Source organism: Loxodonta africana, chromosome 12 (assembly GCF_030014295.1).
Source record: "Loxodonta africana isolate mLoxAfr1 chromosome 12, mLoxAfr1.hap2, whole genome shotgun sequence".
Lineage (NCBI taxonomy): Eukaryota > Metazoa > Chordata > Mammalia > Proboscidea > Elephantidae > Loxodonta > Loxodonta africana.
The window spans coordinates 94,694,067-94,709,254 of record NC_087353.1 but is presented as its reverse complement, the minus strand read 5'-3'; the positions used below and the strand labels follow the sequence as shown (position 1 = coordinate 94,709,254).

General features: G+C 45.6%; 1 protein-coding gene across 1 annotated transcript in view; it reads right to left on the bottom strand.

Moving 5' to 3' along the window:
• Positions 1–15,188, bottom strand: part of SDK1 (sidekick cell adhesion molecule 1) — a 363,835-nt gene that overhangs the window by 221,934 nt on the left and 126,713 nt on the right. The window contains exon 15 of the mRNA XM_064295981.1: positions 7,579–7,677. Within this exon, the coding sequence (XP_064152051.1) occupies positions 7,579–7,677 (99 nt within the window). The remainder of the gene's footprint in view (positions 1–7,578; positions 7,678–15,188) is intronic.

The following is a 15,188-nucleotide window of genomic DNA, read 5'->3' as shown; positions in this document are numbered from 1 at the left end:
AGAATTCTTCCGCTGAACCACCAATGCCCCCTGAATAGTTATGAAACCAGTTGCCGTGAAGTCAGCTCTGACTCAGGTCTACCTCATGTGTGTCAGGGTAGAACTGTGCCGCATGGGGTTTCCAGTGGCTGCTTTTTTTGGAAGTCCATCTCTAGGTCTTTCTTCCACGACACCTCTGAGCGGACTCAAACCTCCAACCATTCGGTTAGCAGTGGATCACATTAACTGTTTGCACCTCAGGGCTTCCTGTTTTAGTCCCCTCCAAACCACAGCAGGAGGTGGCGGCTGGCCTGACCCCCCATCTGGAAAGCTGGAGCTCAAAGGCCAGGTTCCACAGTAAACAATACATTCTTGCTTGTAACTACAGGTATTAGCTTAAATAAAATAAGAAAATGAGTTCACTAAGCCCTATTAGCCGGGAGAAACAGATGAGCATGTATCGGAAGTACTGGCAACCTCTGCTTAGCGGTGAAATGTCTGCTCGACTCCGACGCTTGCGCACATGGATTTTTTGGTTTTTGCTTTAAAGCAAGAATGAAGAGTGCGGCGTGTTCAGAAAGGGCAGGGCATGGGCTAAGTGTGTGTGTCTGGGAAAGGGGGAGCCCTTCTGTGTCAAACTGTCTACCGAGGGTTTCTGAAGACAGCTGAATGTGCATCCGAAACAGTGGCTGGGCTGGCGTGAGTTATCCGCCACTCTCGGCCCAGCAGCCCACCATCTGAAATCAATGTGAAGTATAGCTCTAATTTATTTCACAGAATGGGTCCCTGATGGGTCTAAGCTGGAAAGCCTTTTTCTTCCAAAAGGTAGCCTCCGCTAAGCTTTTGGGTTTTCTCCTCACACTGGTTTGTTTGTTTTTTCCTCCCTTTGTATGGCTAAAAGCAGTATTAAACTAACCTAGACTCCTGCTGCCTGTAATGTCCCTCTGCCTTCTCCCTTTTCTTTGTTTAATTCCTTCTGCTCCAGGATACAAGGCTCTTTTTATTTTACATATTCAGCGTGGACAGTCCTCCACAGAGAAGGCTGTGGAATATTCAACACAGTGAGGTTTTGGTAGTGACGTTTCCTTATTCCTTGAGCTATTGCATTATTTAAGTTGGATATTTTAAAATGTAAGCTTCTTGTGGACAGGAACAGATTTATGAATTTACTTTATTTAAAAGTTGGGGTTAAGGGCCAGAGGTGATTCAGGTAAAGTCTCACCTTCCATGCGGGAGGTCCAGGTTCACTCCCGGTCAATGTACCTCATGCGTAGTCGCCACCCGCCTGTCACTGGAGGCTTGTGTGTTGCTATGATGCTGAACAGATTTCAGTGGAGCTTCCAGACTAAGATGGACTAGGAAGAAAGGCCTGGAGATCTACTATCAAAAATCAGCCAATGGTCTCATCTGCAACCAGTCAAGAGGATGGCACAGGACTGGGCAGCATTTTGTTCTGCTGTGCATGGGGTCGCATGACTGGTGGGCTGACTTGATGGCAGCTGGCAACAATAACGACATCAAAGAAGGCCAGGCAATTAAGGTCTAGTGCACTCTGTGCAAAAATACCATTAATCCTTTAAAATGACGTACGCAGAATCAATCATTTTACCATTAAAATATCATTAAAAAAAAAAGTTAGGGTTACGTGGCCTCAGATCAAAGGTGCCCTGTGTGACGTGATTTGAGCATGCCATTCTACAAGGGCAGGGCTTCATACAGATGACTACAGAATATTCTTCCAATAAGTGGCGGTGGGTTCAGCCCCTCAAGGGAGAGGATGGAGGGCTCTTATAAAGGAACATGGGTCCAAGCCATGCGCCCAGGCACCCGAGATGTTACAGTGACTTCATGGGGCACCATGAGGAAAACACAATGATTCTCAATGCTGTGGATGCTATATGAACCTCCATCTCGAGGTGGTTCATAACGTCAAGATCAGACTGGGACACATTCCTTTGGAGATACCATATCTCTACAACCCTGAGTGTGTGGTAGATGCTGTGATAAGAAAGAAAGTACTCCTCAAAAACCAACAAGCAAAAGAAAATTAAGGAGGGGGTGTCCAATCAATCAATCCCAAGGTGAGAGGATTTGTGCAGTGCCCAAGAGGTACACACATCCCATTAGGAAGTAACCATGGTTATTAAAGAATGAAACAAGACTACACTTCCTTTCAATTAATATGTATTTTCCCCCAATGTCTATTAAATCGTCAGCACATAAATACTTATTAAGTTGTTTGGATCTAACTAGTTAATAAACCCACCACCCACCTGTCGGTGTGTCACTCTGTGCTGGCTTATCTGTGACTGTCATGCTGGAAGCTATGCTAATGGTATTTCAAGTACCAGCAAGACCACCCATGGCGGACAGGTTTCACTGGAGCTTCCAGACTAAGACAGACTAGGAAGAAAGGCCTGGTGATCTACTTCTGCAAATCAGACAATGAAACCTTATGGATCACAACAGAACACTGTCTGACTCAATTGCTTTGGACACGTCATATGGAGGGCTCAGTCACTGGAGGAGGATATCATGTTCGGTGAGGTACACCCCAGTGAGGGTGAGAGAGACCCTGGGTAAGACGGATTAGCACAATAGCTGCATCGATGGACTCGAACATGCCAGTGATTGTGAGGATAACACAAGACCGGGCAGTGTTTCATTCTGTTGTACACAAGGTCATCCCGAGTTGGAGTAGACTTGACAGTAGCTATATACCCTTTCTATCTACCTGTCTCTCTACCTATCTACGAGCCCTGGTGGTGCAAATGGTTAGCACTCACCTGCTAACCAAAAGGTTGGTGTTTTGAACCCACCCCGTGGCTCTGCATGAGAATAGGGGCAGTTCTACACTGTCATATGGGATTGCTATGAGTCAGAATTGACTTGATGACACCTAACAATAATAGCATTTATCTATCCACCTACCTACCTATCCACCTATCATTAATAAACAGAACTGTTAGGTATTTCTTTGGCTAGGGGCACACTGAAAAATTACTGAGAACAAGGAAAAACACATGAACAAGGAAGGTTGGGTACCTTAGGTGCTGGGGCTAGGAGCCCGGTTCAAATCCCACGTCTTCCATTTACAATCTAAATCCAGCCCAGGAGCACTGGATTCCTGTGGAGGCTCTTGGCCCCCTGCTGGCCGTGTGACCTGGGATGGTACCTGTCATGGATTGAATTGTGCGCCCCCAAAATATCTGTCAACTTGGCTAGGTCATCATTCCCGGTATTGTGTGATTGTCTACCATTTTGTCACCTGATGTGATTTTCCTATGTGTTGTAAATCCTACCTCTGTGTTAATGAGATGGGATTAGTGGCAGTTATGTAGACCCAATCTACAAGATTAATCTACAATTTAAGCCAATCTCTTTTGAAAAGAGAGAAATGAGCAGAGAAACAGGGGACCTCATACCACCAAGAAAGCAGCGCCAGGAGCAGAGTGCAACCTTTGGACTTGCAGGTTTCTGCTCTGAGAAGCTCCTAGACCTGGGGAAGATTGAGGACAAGGACCTTCCTCCAGAGCCAACAGAAGGAGAAAGCCTTCCCCTGGAGCTGGCACCCTGAATTCGGACTTCTAGCCTCCTAGACTGTGAAAGGAAAAATTTTTTTTTGTTAAAGCCATCCACTTGCGGTTTTTCTGTTACAGCAGCACTGGATGACTAAGACAGTAACTCTCTCAGTCACGGTCTCATCAGCTCTGAGATGGGCTTCTCGAATGCACCTCATCTGGTTGTTCAGAAAATGAAACAGACCTGGATATGGGGAGTGCCAAGTGCTGCTGCTGGTGTCCCGGACACGGAGGGTAGAGGAGGCCTGTCCTGTGGCTAGCAGCAAGGGCAGAACGTTCCTCTGAGTCTCCATGCAGCATACATTCCCTACGGGCATCCTCAGGTACACCTGGTGGAGTGAGTGTGCTTCAGGGACTACACACACCAGGCACGAAGGCGCTGCATTGCTGTGTGGTCTAAGAGCACAGCCCCAACTACGGGATGACATGGAGCCCCTGGATGGTGCAAATGGTTAACAAATTCAACTAGTTCCTGAAAGGTTGGAAGTTCAAGCCCACCTAGAGGTGGCTTGGAGGAAAGTCCTGGCAATCTACTTCTGAAAAATCAGCCACGAGAACCCTACGGATCACAGTTCTACTCTGCACACATGGAGTCGCCTTGAGTTGGGGCTAACTTGATGACAACTGGTTTGGCTTTTTGGACGGGATAGTACAACTCAAGCTTCAGACAAACTCACCAGTGAATAAACAACTCATTCAGAAGCCAGGATTACCTGAAACCTTGGGCCTTAGTTTTTTAGTGCTGCTATAACAGAAATACCACAAGCGAGTGGCTTTAAAGAATAGAAGTCTGAATTCAGGGCACCGGCTCTAGGGGAAGGATCTCTGTCGGCTCTGGGGGAAGGTCTTTGTCTCAGCTTTACCAGCTGGCCATCCAAGGAGGTCCTGGGCTTGCGGACTGGTCAGCCTGTGTCCTCTTCAGATAGTTTTGGTCCTCCTTCTGTGTCTGCTTTCTTCTGTGCCTAATCTGCTCCTTTTATATCTCAAAAGTGATTGACTTAAGACATACCCTATACTATATGGCCTTATTTACATAACAAAGAATGTCCTATTCCAAAGGGGATCACATCCGCAGGTATAAAACAAAACCAAGCCCGTTGTCTTCCAGTCATTCCAACTCATAGTGAGCCTATAGGACAGAGCGGAACTGCCCCATAGGGTTTCCAAGGATATAATCTTTACAGGAGCAGACTGCCACATCCTTCTCCTGCGGAACAGCTGGTGGGTTAGAACCTTTGGGTTTTCGGCTAACAGCTGAGTGCTTAACCATGGCTCCAACCAGGGCTCCTATCCACAGGTATAGGGGTTAGAATTTACAACACATGTTTTGGGGGCACAGATGTCAACCCAGAACAGGCCTCAATTGTGGAGGTGCCAGGTATGAGCCCTTGGTGTGGCAGGAGGTGACAGAGATGCAGTCCTGAGCAGAGTGCTGGCACATCTAAGTGTCTGCTAAATGTTGACTAGGCAATAATGGCTTACTTCGCTGTCTTGAAACATCAAATGATGCCTTTGAGAAGGAAAGGACCGCCCATCTGTGGCCAGCCGCTCTGTATACCCTGCCTCCACCAGCCCTCCCAACTGACCCATGAGGGGCAGGACCATGGCCACTGATGAAGAAACTGAGGGTCTGAGGGGTAAGCTGGTGAGTGAGACAGTGGCACAGGGCACTGCCCTCCCGCTTCCCCCCGCTCCGCCCCCCGGAAATTCCCCAAGGCTACAGCCTATGCTGGCTTCAGCAAACCAAGATGTTTTATTTCACACCAAGATTTTCATTAAGCTTCAACCTGAAGAGTTATTCAGAAACCAGTTGCATCAGCAGAGGAGTGCGGGCGGTATGAACCACACTGGGTAACACTGTCAGGGGGGTGACACCAAAATGACTCTAAAATTTTTGTGCAGTGTTTTGGCAGAAATTCATTATTTTTTAATAAAAATGTCCATGTAGGTAGTTATAACGACAAAAACATTTTTCATGAGCCCAGCTAACATGTATCAATATACCTACAAAACTAAAACCTATGCTACTTTACTTTTTGAACCTTCTGAGGCACGCCTGTCAGAACTGTCATTATCACCCAACTACAATGACGCTTTGAATCACCTGGTCTTGTTTGCAGTCGTTATAAGCACACACTGTTGTTGTTGTTGCCGGTGTTTTTGTCGAATTTTCTGGTGTTCTAGCTACCATATGGTGGTAATTAGTATTTGTGAACCTATATCGAAAACTTTTTTGAGAATAAAACAGTAATTAAAGGAAAAGAATGAGAAAACTCAAAAAGGTCTGCTCAGTTACTAATAATGTAGCTAATAATGTTATAATTCAATGCAGAAAGATTTTACAACAGTTTTGTTGTTACTATTCATATAATCTAAGAAATATTGCATTTAAGTAACTTACAACTATATTTATCACATATTATTCAATGATTAAAACTGATAATAAACATTACCAAGGATTCTGTATGGTCTGGTACAGGAGGAGGTCCGTGGAGGGAGGCGGGGACACATGAGTTACTGCATTGGGTGACACCAACCCTAGTGACACCACTGTCAGAAACCTCTTCTATAAAACTAAATCATTAAAAACCCCACAAAAGGTGAGCTGTTCCCCCGGAGACACCTTCAGCCACTAAAGGAACTTTCCACTGCTAAAGGGCAGCTCACGCTCAGCCTTCCCTTCCCGTCTGTTTTCTCCTCAGAGTCTCCCAGGCCTGCCTTCCTCTCATCGTCTTAGCTTTCTCAGCAGAAGGCTAATATTATGGAAAGGGGAAGCATCATGCGGTCTGGGGTCGGGAGGCCCTGATTTCATCCTGGCCTTGCCTGTGAACAGCTGGGACCAGGGCCAGGACAGCAGCATGTACGCATCGTGTTTGTTGCCCAGTTAGCAGCACAGAGCAGGAATTCAAATCAATACACGCCTAATCTTTCTGAGCCTCGGTTTCCTCATCTATAAAATGGTCATAATATTGATATTCACTGTACAGTGTTGCTATGAGAATTCAGTGGGATAAATGCCTGTGAAAGAATATACCTATCCTAGTTCCCTAGAGCTGTCATAACAGAAATACCACAAGTGCGTGGTTTTAAAGAACAGAAATTTATTTTTTCAAAGTTCAGGAGACTAGAAGTGTGAGTTCAGGGCATTGGCTCTAGGACAAGGCTCTCTCCGCCCACACAGGGGGAAGGCCCGTGCCTCAGCTTCTCTAGCGTTCTTCTCAGTGTCCCTTGGAGATCTCCACATGGCATCTGTTTTCCCCTATGTGTACCTCTGTGCCGAATCTGCTCTTTTACACAGCAGTCCCCAACTTATGTTTCCAGTTATAAGCTACTGCACTTAAAAATTGCCCTTTTTTTAAATAAATTTATGTATTTTTTATGTATGTATTAAAATATATCTCTAAGTTTATATGTAATGTTTCTAATCCCCAAAGACAAATAAGGATCAGATTTACAAAGATACTGACAATAAAAGACAATAGTGAAAACTAAAAAAAAAAAAAAAGATTCAACTTATGTCAGAGCCAACTGGGAACAGAACCCCATTGTAAGCTGGGCTACCTGTATCTCAAAAGTGGTCAGGTTTAAGACACACCCGACACTGATATGATCTTATTAACATAACAAGGAAAACCCAATTCCCAAATGGTATTATATACTCTCAGGCACAGGAGTTAGAATCCCAGCACATATTTTAGGTGGACACAATTCAATCCATAAGAACACTACAAATGACTCTTCTTATTGATCAAAGCGACTTCAGGGGCTCATTAGATCATACGAGGAGAAAAACATCTCCAGCCTCTGAGGCTGTGGCCCACATAAGGAACACACCCCATGAAGGCTGGGCTCCTGGGGTGCAGTCCTGGTGTGGTGACCATGCCCCAGGCTCCTGGCCGTGCACCCAGGACAGCCTTTCAGTTACCCTGAAGAAAGCTGCAGGCAATGTCCACTCTGCCAGGAGCTCTCTTTGTGAGGACAAACTTATTTCCTTTTTTCAGAAGACGGAGCCACTCACCTGTAATGATGCCATTCTTCTCCAGGGGCTCCTGCCAGCTGACCTTCAGAGATGTGTCCAGAATCTCTGTGAAGCTCAGATGCCCCACAGCTCCCGGTTCTGGCAATTAAAAGCAAAGCAATCTGTGTTAATAGCCCGGCTCTCTTTTGATGGGGGGGTGTGTGTGGGGGTGTGTGGGTGTGGGTGTGTGTGTGTGTAAGCTTCTAACTGTGGGAGGGAAGTAGTAAGCCAGGGCCCACAGGAAACCAGCAGAAAAGATTTTCTGTAGCTGTCACCCCAGCCACATGCAGAATGGAAGAGACTGCAGTGGGAGGTTTGCGTAGACTTGTTTTCCATGGTTCTCCTTGATCTAATCTAATTAGAACAATCAGGCCGACTGGAACCTGGGAAGCTACAGCTTGCACCGAGCTCCCTGGATGCACATTTGCAGCCATTTGTCTGGTTTGTGTGGGCCATTAGGGGTTTTGAAGGCCAGAGGCACAAGCCTGGCCCGGTGGCACGGCCTGCCGGGACTGGCCCTCCAGGTGACAACTTCCGGGCTAACCTAGAATTCCAGGCTCAGAACCACCTCTCACTCCGGTTTCCAGTAGGGCAGGGCCCTGGCTTGAGAAAATCCCAGCAAAAATACATTTCTCTCTCAGGAGCATCTTTGCACTACAGCTCTCCTGCTACTACGGGGGGCGGAGTGGTCAAACACTGGCATCGGGGTTGGGTTTGAGACGTGGCTCCATGACTAGCAAGCTGAGCAAGGACTGAAGCCCTCCAAGCCTTCACTTGCTCATCTGTGAAATCGTCACACTTTGCAAGGTTATGATGATAACAAAATTCAGTGAAATACTTGAAGGCAGTTTGCTGGTCCCTGGCACTATGAAAATGCCCAATGAACATGTGTGGTTGTTAGCTGCCATGGAGTTGGCTCCGACTCATGGTGACCCCACATAGGACTGAACAAAATGTTTCCTGGTCCTGTGCCATCTTCGTGATTGTTGGTATGTTGAATCCATTGTTGTGGCCACTGTGCATTTTGAGTGTCTTCCAACCTAAGGGACTCATCTTTCAATACTAGATTGGACAATATTCTCAGTGAACAATAGCTGCTATTATTATTATTAGTCATCGGCAGCAGCAGTATTTCATCAGAACATTAAATGAGCCTGTTGTCTCTTTTTGAAAGGCAGCAAAGACCCAAGAGGTCAAACTACAAGTGACCATCGCTCCTCAGGGTTCAGGGGCTCTACCAGCCCCCACGCTTCTCCCTGCCTCACAGCTGTGGAATTCCAGGCCCAGGTCCAGAAAGCAGGCTACTCAAGGATACGCAGCCATGGGTGGGCCATGCTCAGTCCAGCCCTGTGGTCCCCCAGTCACTGCAGAGGGGCAGTAAGGCAGAGACCAAGTCATTGCGAGTAGACGCAGGACACTAGGCGATTCTGTCCTCCCTCCATCCCCAGCTCCCCCAGGCGTGGCGTTCTTGATGGCTCCCATCACAGGTTCCAACAGGCCTGATCAGCTGCTGGGTATGGTGGTGGGAGCAGAGAGGAGCGGGGTGCTCTGGAGGAGGCTGGAGTCCTAGGACCCAGTGGGGGACAGAGGTGAGTAGGGGAGGGACAAGAGGTATTCTCCATCATCCACAAATGCGGCACTGGGAGGGCCTGGCAAACGCCTGCAGCCCCATCTGCAGCTGTTTGCTCAGATTTGCTGAGCTTTCCCTGATGCCACCTTGCAGACAGGGTGCCCCATGCCTACCCCTCTCAGTAAGGAGCCCTAGTGGGACAATGGTTAAGTGCTCAGCTGCTAAACAAGAGGTCAGCGTTTCAAACCCACCCAGTGGCTCCATGAGAGAAAAGACCTGGCCATCTGCTTCTGTAAAGATGACAGTCTAGAGAAACCTAGGGGGCAGTTCTACTCTGCTGTATAGGGTCACCATGAGTTGGAATAGACTCAGTGGCACCCAACAACAACAACAAAGGCAAAGGGAGCCCCCAGATGGTATAAATGGTTAATGTGCTCAGCTGCTAACCAAAAGATTAGAGGTTCAAGTCTATCCAGAGGTGCCTCGGAAGAAAGGCCTCGTGATCCACTTCTGGAAAATCAGCTATTAAAGACCCCACGGAGTGCAGTTCTACTCTGACACACACACGGGGTCACCATGAGTCAGAATCAACTCAATGGCACCTAACACCACCACCATGCCTCTTGGTTCCCACTCCAGAAAGGTAAGGGCGACAGTCAGGAAGGAATAAAGGACAGGATGGCATGGAGAACTGGAGAAAGGGAGGTTTGAAGGCAGAACAGGAGGCTGAGGAGAAGGGAGATGAGGCCATCACCTGATTCACTGCACACCCATCTGTAAGTGTGTCCCTTGCAGCAGGCCAGGGGACGCTGGATTCCACTGAAAGTCCATGCCATGGGACATGCCTCAGTGATATGTGGAATAACGCCACACTGAGACTCTCTTAACAACAAACAGCTGAGAAAGGAGACGGAGTCAAGGTCCTTGCAAGGTTCTTTAGGGACTCCCACTGAGCAGCCTCCCCTTTCCAGCTCCTGTTTCCGGCCGCGGCACAGACAGCAGATGTTCAAGGTGGATTCGACACCTCATTACTCAATTGGTACTTGGCTTCGGCCTCTGAACACAACTTGTAATTTAGAGAAAATGGTAACAGCCTCGGAAAATACACCCATCTGGGCTAAACTTTCAAAAGACTTTTTTATGGATGAGCTCAAACACACTGACGAATTCCACTTTTCTAGTGCGGAAGACGGGTAAAATAGAACGGCTGTCAGGGCCATCTCATCCTCCCCCAATTCTGAGCTTGCAGAAAGACATTCTGACGGGTTTTTGAGCTGCCTTGTTCTTTTCTCGATCGATGAAGTAGCAAAGAAAGCTTTTTGCTCCTTTTATATTCTCAGTGTTTCTGCTTCCTGGATCCCTGCCCAAACACGCTGTCCTCTAACTCTGCTGGAACCAGCTGGCAACGCCTGGGATTAAAATTTATATTCTGTTTCCTCTTTGCTCCCCCCACCCCCATCCCACCAAGTTCCTATTTCACTGGAGCTCTGGAAAAGAAAGCCTGCTGGATACAGAATTACTACAGCACCAGCACCTCGAAGCAATGGAAGCCACATCTATAGCCCCCAGGAGTCCAGAGTTTTCTTCTTAAAGGCTGTGCCACAGAGTAGGCTTCAACCTTCAACCTTTCGGTGCAATGTTCCACCTGTGGAAGTATACTGTGCCCTTCTACATCAGATAAATAGGCGCTCTGCCTATGAAAAAATGTGGTGCCGTTAGAAAATTCTAAAAAGATGACATCACTTCTAGTTTTCTCGATGCCTAAGAAAGGACCCTTTTTACTCTCTAATGATGGGTTTAACTACATTTAATTTTCTTATCTTGGCTACAGAGCCTTATGGATATATGGTTCCTCATAGTTTTTGTTTGCTTCTTTAACCGGCAAGAACAGGGCTTTTTGGTGAAGAACCAAGCCAACAGCCTTCTCTCGTTTATTTGAATAGGTTCTCTTCCTTTGCCATTTTTTGTTTGTTTTTGTTTTAATAAATGCCCTTTGAAAAGCAAAATCTGATATCTAGTTAGACCTGGCTATGGTTCGATCTGAGACACACCTTTGCCTCTTTAAATAAATAAAGTACAAGAAAACATCCAATAATAAAGAGTTAAAGGGTATCTAGGGTATATAGGTCCCTAAGTGGTGCAAATGATTTGCACTGAACTACTAACTTAAAGGTTGGTACTGTGGAAGAAAGACCTGGCAATCTGCTTCAGTAAAGATTACTGCCAAGAAAACCCTATGGAGCAGTTCTACTTTTACACATGGGGCTGCCATGAGTCAAAATTGACTCAAGGGCAACTATCAACAAAAACAAAAATTACTAAGTCAAATGCAATACTTTGAAAAAAAAATATTATTTACATAGTATTAATGGGTCGTCAAGGAGGCCTGGTGGTGCAGTGGTTAAGCACTTGGCTGCTAACCCAAAGGTCAGCACTTTGAACTCACCCACCACTCTGTAGAAGAAAAATGTGGCCGTCTGCTTCTGTAAAGATTACAGCCTTGGAAACCCTACGGGGGAGTTCTACTTTGTCCTATAGAGTTGATATGAGTAGGAATCGACTCAATGGCAACAGGTTTTGTTAAAAAAGGGATGCTTGGTAGATGCTTCTAGAATTTGCTGCCCTCCCGCAACCACTTCCTTAGTAACAAGGACCCTCCCTTCCCACCTTATCTACAAAGGTAAAGGAATTAGGTTGTGTGTTCCTACCAGGTGAGTGGAGGATGCACCCTTTGTCTAAGCAAGACTCCTTTCCCTTTTCCCAAGGCCCAGTGTGGGCCCTCTGCTGGCCTCACTGCACTCCCATCCATTGAAGCCCCCAAACCAGGCTCCTGTGTGTGACTGTGCTGAGCCCAGCAGCCTTCTCCCTGCTCTAAATCCTCTAGTTCAATCTGTCCATCTGATCCCCCGTACCTATTGACCCACTACCGTTGAGTGAATTCCAACTCACAGTGACCCTATATGACAGAGTAGAACTGCCCCATAGGGTTTTCAAGGTTGTGATCTTTACAGAAGCAGATCACCAGGTCTTTCTCTTACAGAGTGGCTGGTGGGTTTGAACCACTGACCTTTCAGTTAGCAGCCAAGCACTTAACCACTGTGCCATCAGGGTTTCTTATATTTGACCCCCAAGTGACTTTATCTATTTGGATGACTTTAAGCTTTATGAATCTTAACCTCAGGGACTCTAAGGTTGACATGATTTCAAATATTCCCATCTGTGATTAGATAACATATTCAATTATATCCCCTAATCATTTTTTTTTTTTTAAATAAGATCACAGTCGCTAATTGCTAAGATGTCCACATTTACTTCTTCTATCTTTCTCCTGCCCACTGGCCATGTCCACTTACATGGCCCACAGGTACCTCACACTCAGTGTGCTCAAATAATACCTATCATCTTACCCTGGACCTGCTCCCCATCTGCATTCCACATTTTGGTAATTGGCACACCATCTCCCCAGTCACATGAATCAAAAATGTTGAGCTGTCCTAGATAATCCCTTTTCCCTCATCCTCTAACTCTAGTGAGTCTCCCAATTCTGTTAATTTTCTCTACGACATATCTGTAGAATCTCTCCCCTATTGCTATCGCCGCTGATGGTATGGGCTTTCATAACTTCTTGCCTTCTTCCCAGCTTCCTTCACTTTTTCCTGTAATCTATCTATCACAAAGCCCTCCAGACAGGGCTTTCTAAAACATGGATCGAATCATGTAACACCCCTAATGGAAATTCTACTGTGATCCCCAAAGCCTAGAACATCTTTGTCCAAGTGCCTTAACTTCGCAATTGAGGCCCTTCAGGATTGCCTTCCACCTTACCTTCCTAGACTCATCTACCCCATCACATATGCCATGCTATGGCTATGCTAACCACCTCGCATTTTCTCATGCACTCTTAAGCCTCTCTGCCTTCTTGGATACTATCCCCTCTGCCTACAATGTCCTCATCCATTCTCTGCATGAGAAGCTCATCTATCAGGATTCAGCTCAACTCTTATCTCTTCCAGAAGTCTTACCTGGCTCCCCGAAGTGTTTTCTACCTCTCTTACTGGACTACCGCAGCCACTTCTTAGGTCTCCTTCATCAGCCTCACTGACCTTAGTCATGTCCATATCCCATCTAACTAGACTATGAACCCTAAAGGGAGGGGTTGTGCTTATTTGTCTTTGCAAGGCCTTCCAAACCTAGCTGGCTACCTCCCACCTCATAGGCATTCTACAAGCACTTGTTCCATGTGCGTATGGATGCACGTTTGTTTGTTATAGAGAGCATGAAAGGTTAGGAGGTCAAAGAAGTGAGTTTACACGGAAAGGAAATAGGAGCTAACTGGGCAACTCAATGATGCAGCAGGCTCCAGGAGTTGTCTACTTTGAGTAAGAGAGAACTTAGCCTATTTGTGGGCTGGGAGAAAGAAGCCAAAAGTACAGATATTGAAGGAGAGGGTTGATATGGAAAGGGACAGAGGAAGTAGAAGGGAACAGGATGACCAAGGGCCCTTGGAAAAGGTCAGGCTCTTCATTCAAGACAGGAGGGAAGAGGAAGAAGGGGGGAGGAAAGAGAGAAATGCTGAGATGGAAGGGGAAGCGAGAAGCTCATCTTGGATAGCCTTGGCCTCTCTAAATGGCATCTGCTGCTGAGGGTCCAGTCAAGTTAGGAGTCTACGAGGAGGGAACAGGAAAGAGCAGAGTGAGGACTGTACCCAAAAAAAAAAAAAATTTTTTTTTTTTTTTTTGGTAGAGATAAATACAGATAGCTGAGCCACACCCAGAGTCCTGCCTAGACAGGGAGGGGACAGCTGGAGGGAAGGCAAGTGGCAGCCCTTTTACTAGTTTTAATTCCAGTTATAAAAGCAGTATATACTCACTGTATAAATTAGAAAATACAGAAAGTTACAATGACAACATAAAAAAAAAAGCCATAATCACACCACAAGGAGCGCTGGTGGTACAATGGTTAAGCGCTCAGCTGCTAACTAAAAGGTTGGTGGTTCCAACTCACTCAGCAGCTCCACAGAAGAAAGATGTGGTGACCTGCTTCCATAAAGGTTACAGCCAAGAAAACCCTATGGGGCAGTTCTACTCTGTCACATGGGGTCGCCATGAATCAAAATAAACTCAGCAGCACCTACCAATTAACAACAATTATACCACACGGCGATAACTACCTAAATTGTGACATATTCCGACATCTTTTCTTAGCTCACATAATTTTATGGAAATGTATATTATAAAGTTTAGATCTCATATAATTTTGTATCCTACTAATTTCATTTGCCATTATATCATGCCCATTTTCCCTCAAAAATTTTGATCTTCAAAATTAAATTTTAAGAGCCACAAAATAGTTATCATATTGTCATTCCATAATTTCTTCAATACTCCCCCTTTGGAACATTTGACTGTTTTCCTTTTTTTTTAATTACAAATAACTCGGTGAATCTCCTTGTATACAAAACTCCGAGCACTCCTGTGATTATTTTCTCAGGATAACTTCATTAGATAATGGTTTCCATATGAGTCAGCTGACCTGAGAGTACAGAAGGAGCTGGTTTGAAGTGACCAGATGGAGACAGTGGGAGGTCAAGGGGCTCAGAAAGATTCCAGTGAAATATTCCTGGGAAGGGTTGGGGGAGGGTTGGGAGACAAACAGTAATTAAAGAAGGAGGTGAATGGAGTAGAAATTGAAATGCACGTGAAGAGAAAGTACAACAAGAATATATGACTGTCTTTAAACCAAACAATATTTTAGCTTATTTAATAAAGAATGCCTACCTCAAACATCATGCTTTTTTGAAGAACTATCTATATGGGATCAAATTGACAATAGCAGCTCGAGAGATTAGATAGGAAGCTTAGCGCGTAGTGAGTTCATGTTAATGGGAGAGGAACAACTCACAGAAAGAGGATGAGAATGGTTGCACAACTCAAAGAATATAGAAATATGTAGAAACTGCTAAATTGGTATATGTTTTGCTGTGTATACTTTCAACTATAAAAAAAAGAAAGAAAGAACATATGACTGACAACACAGTTGA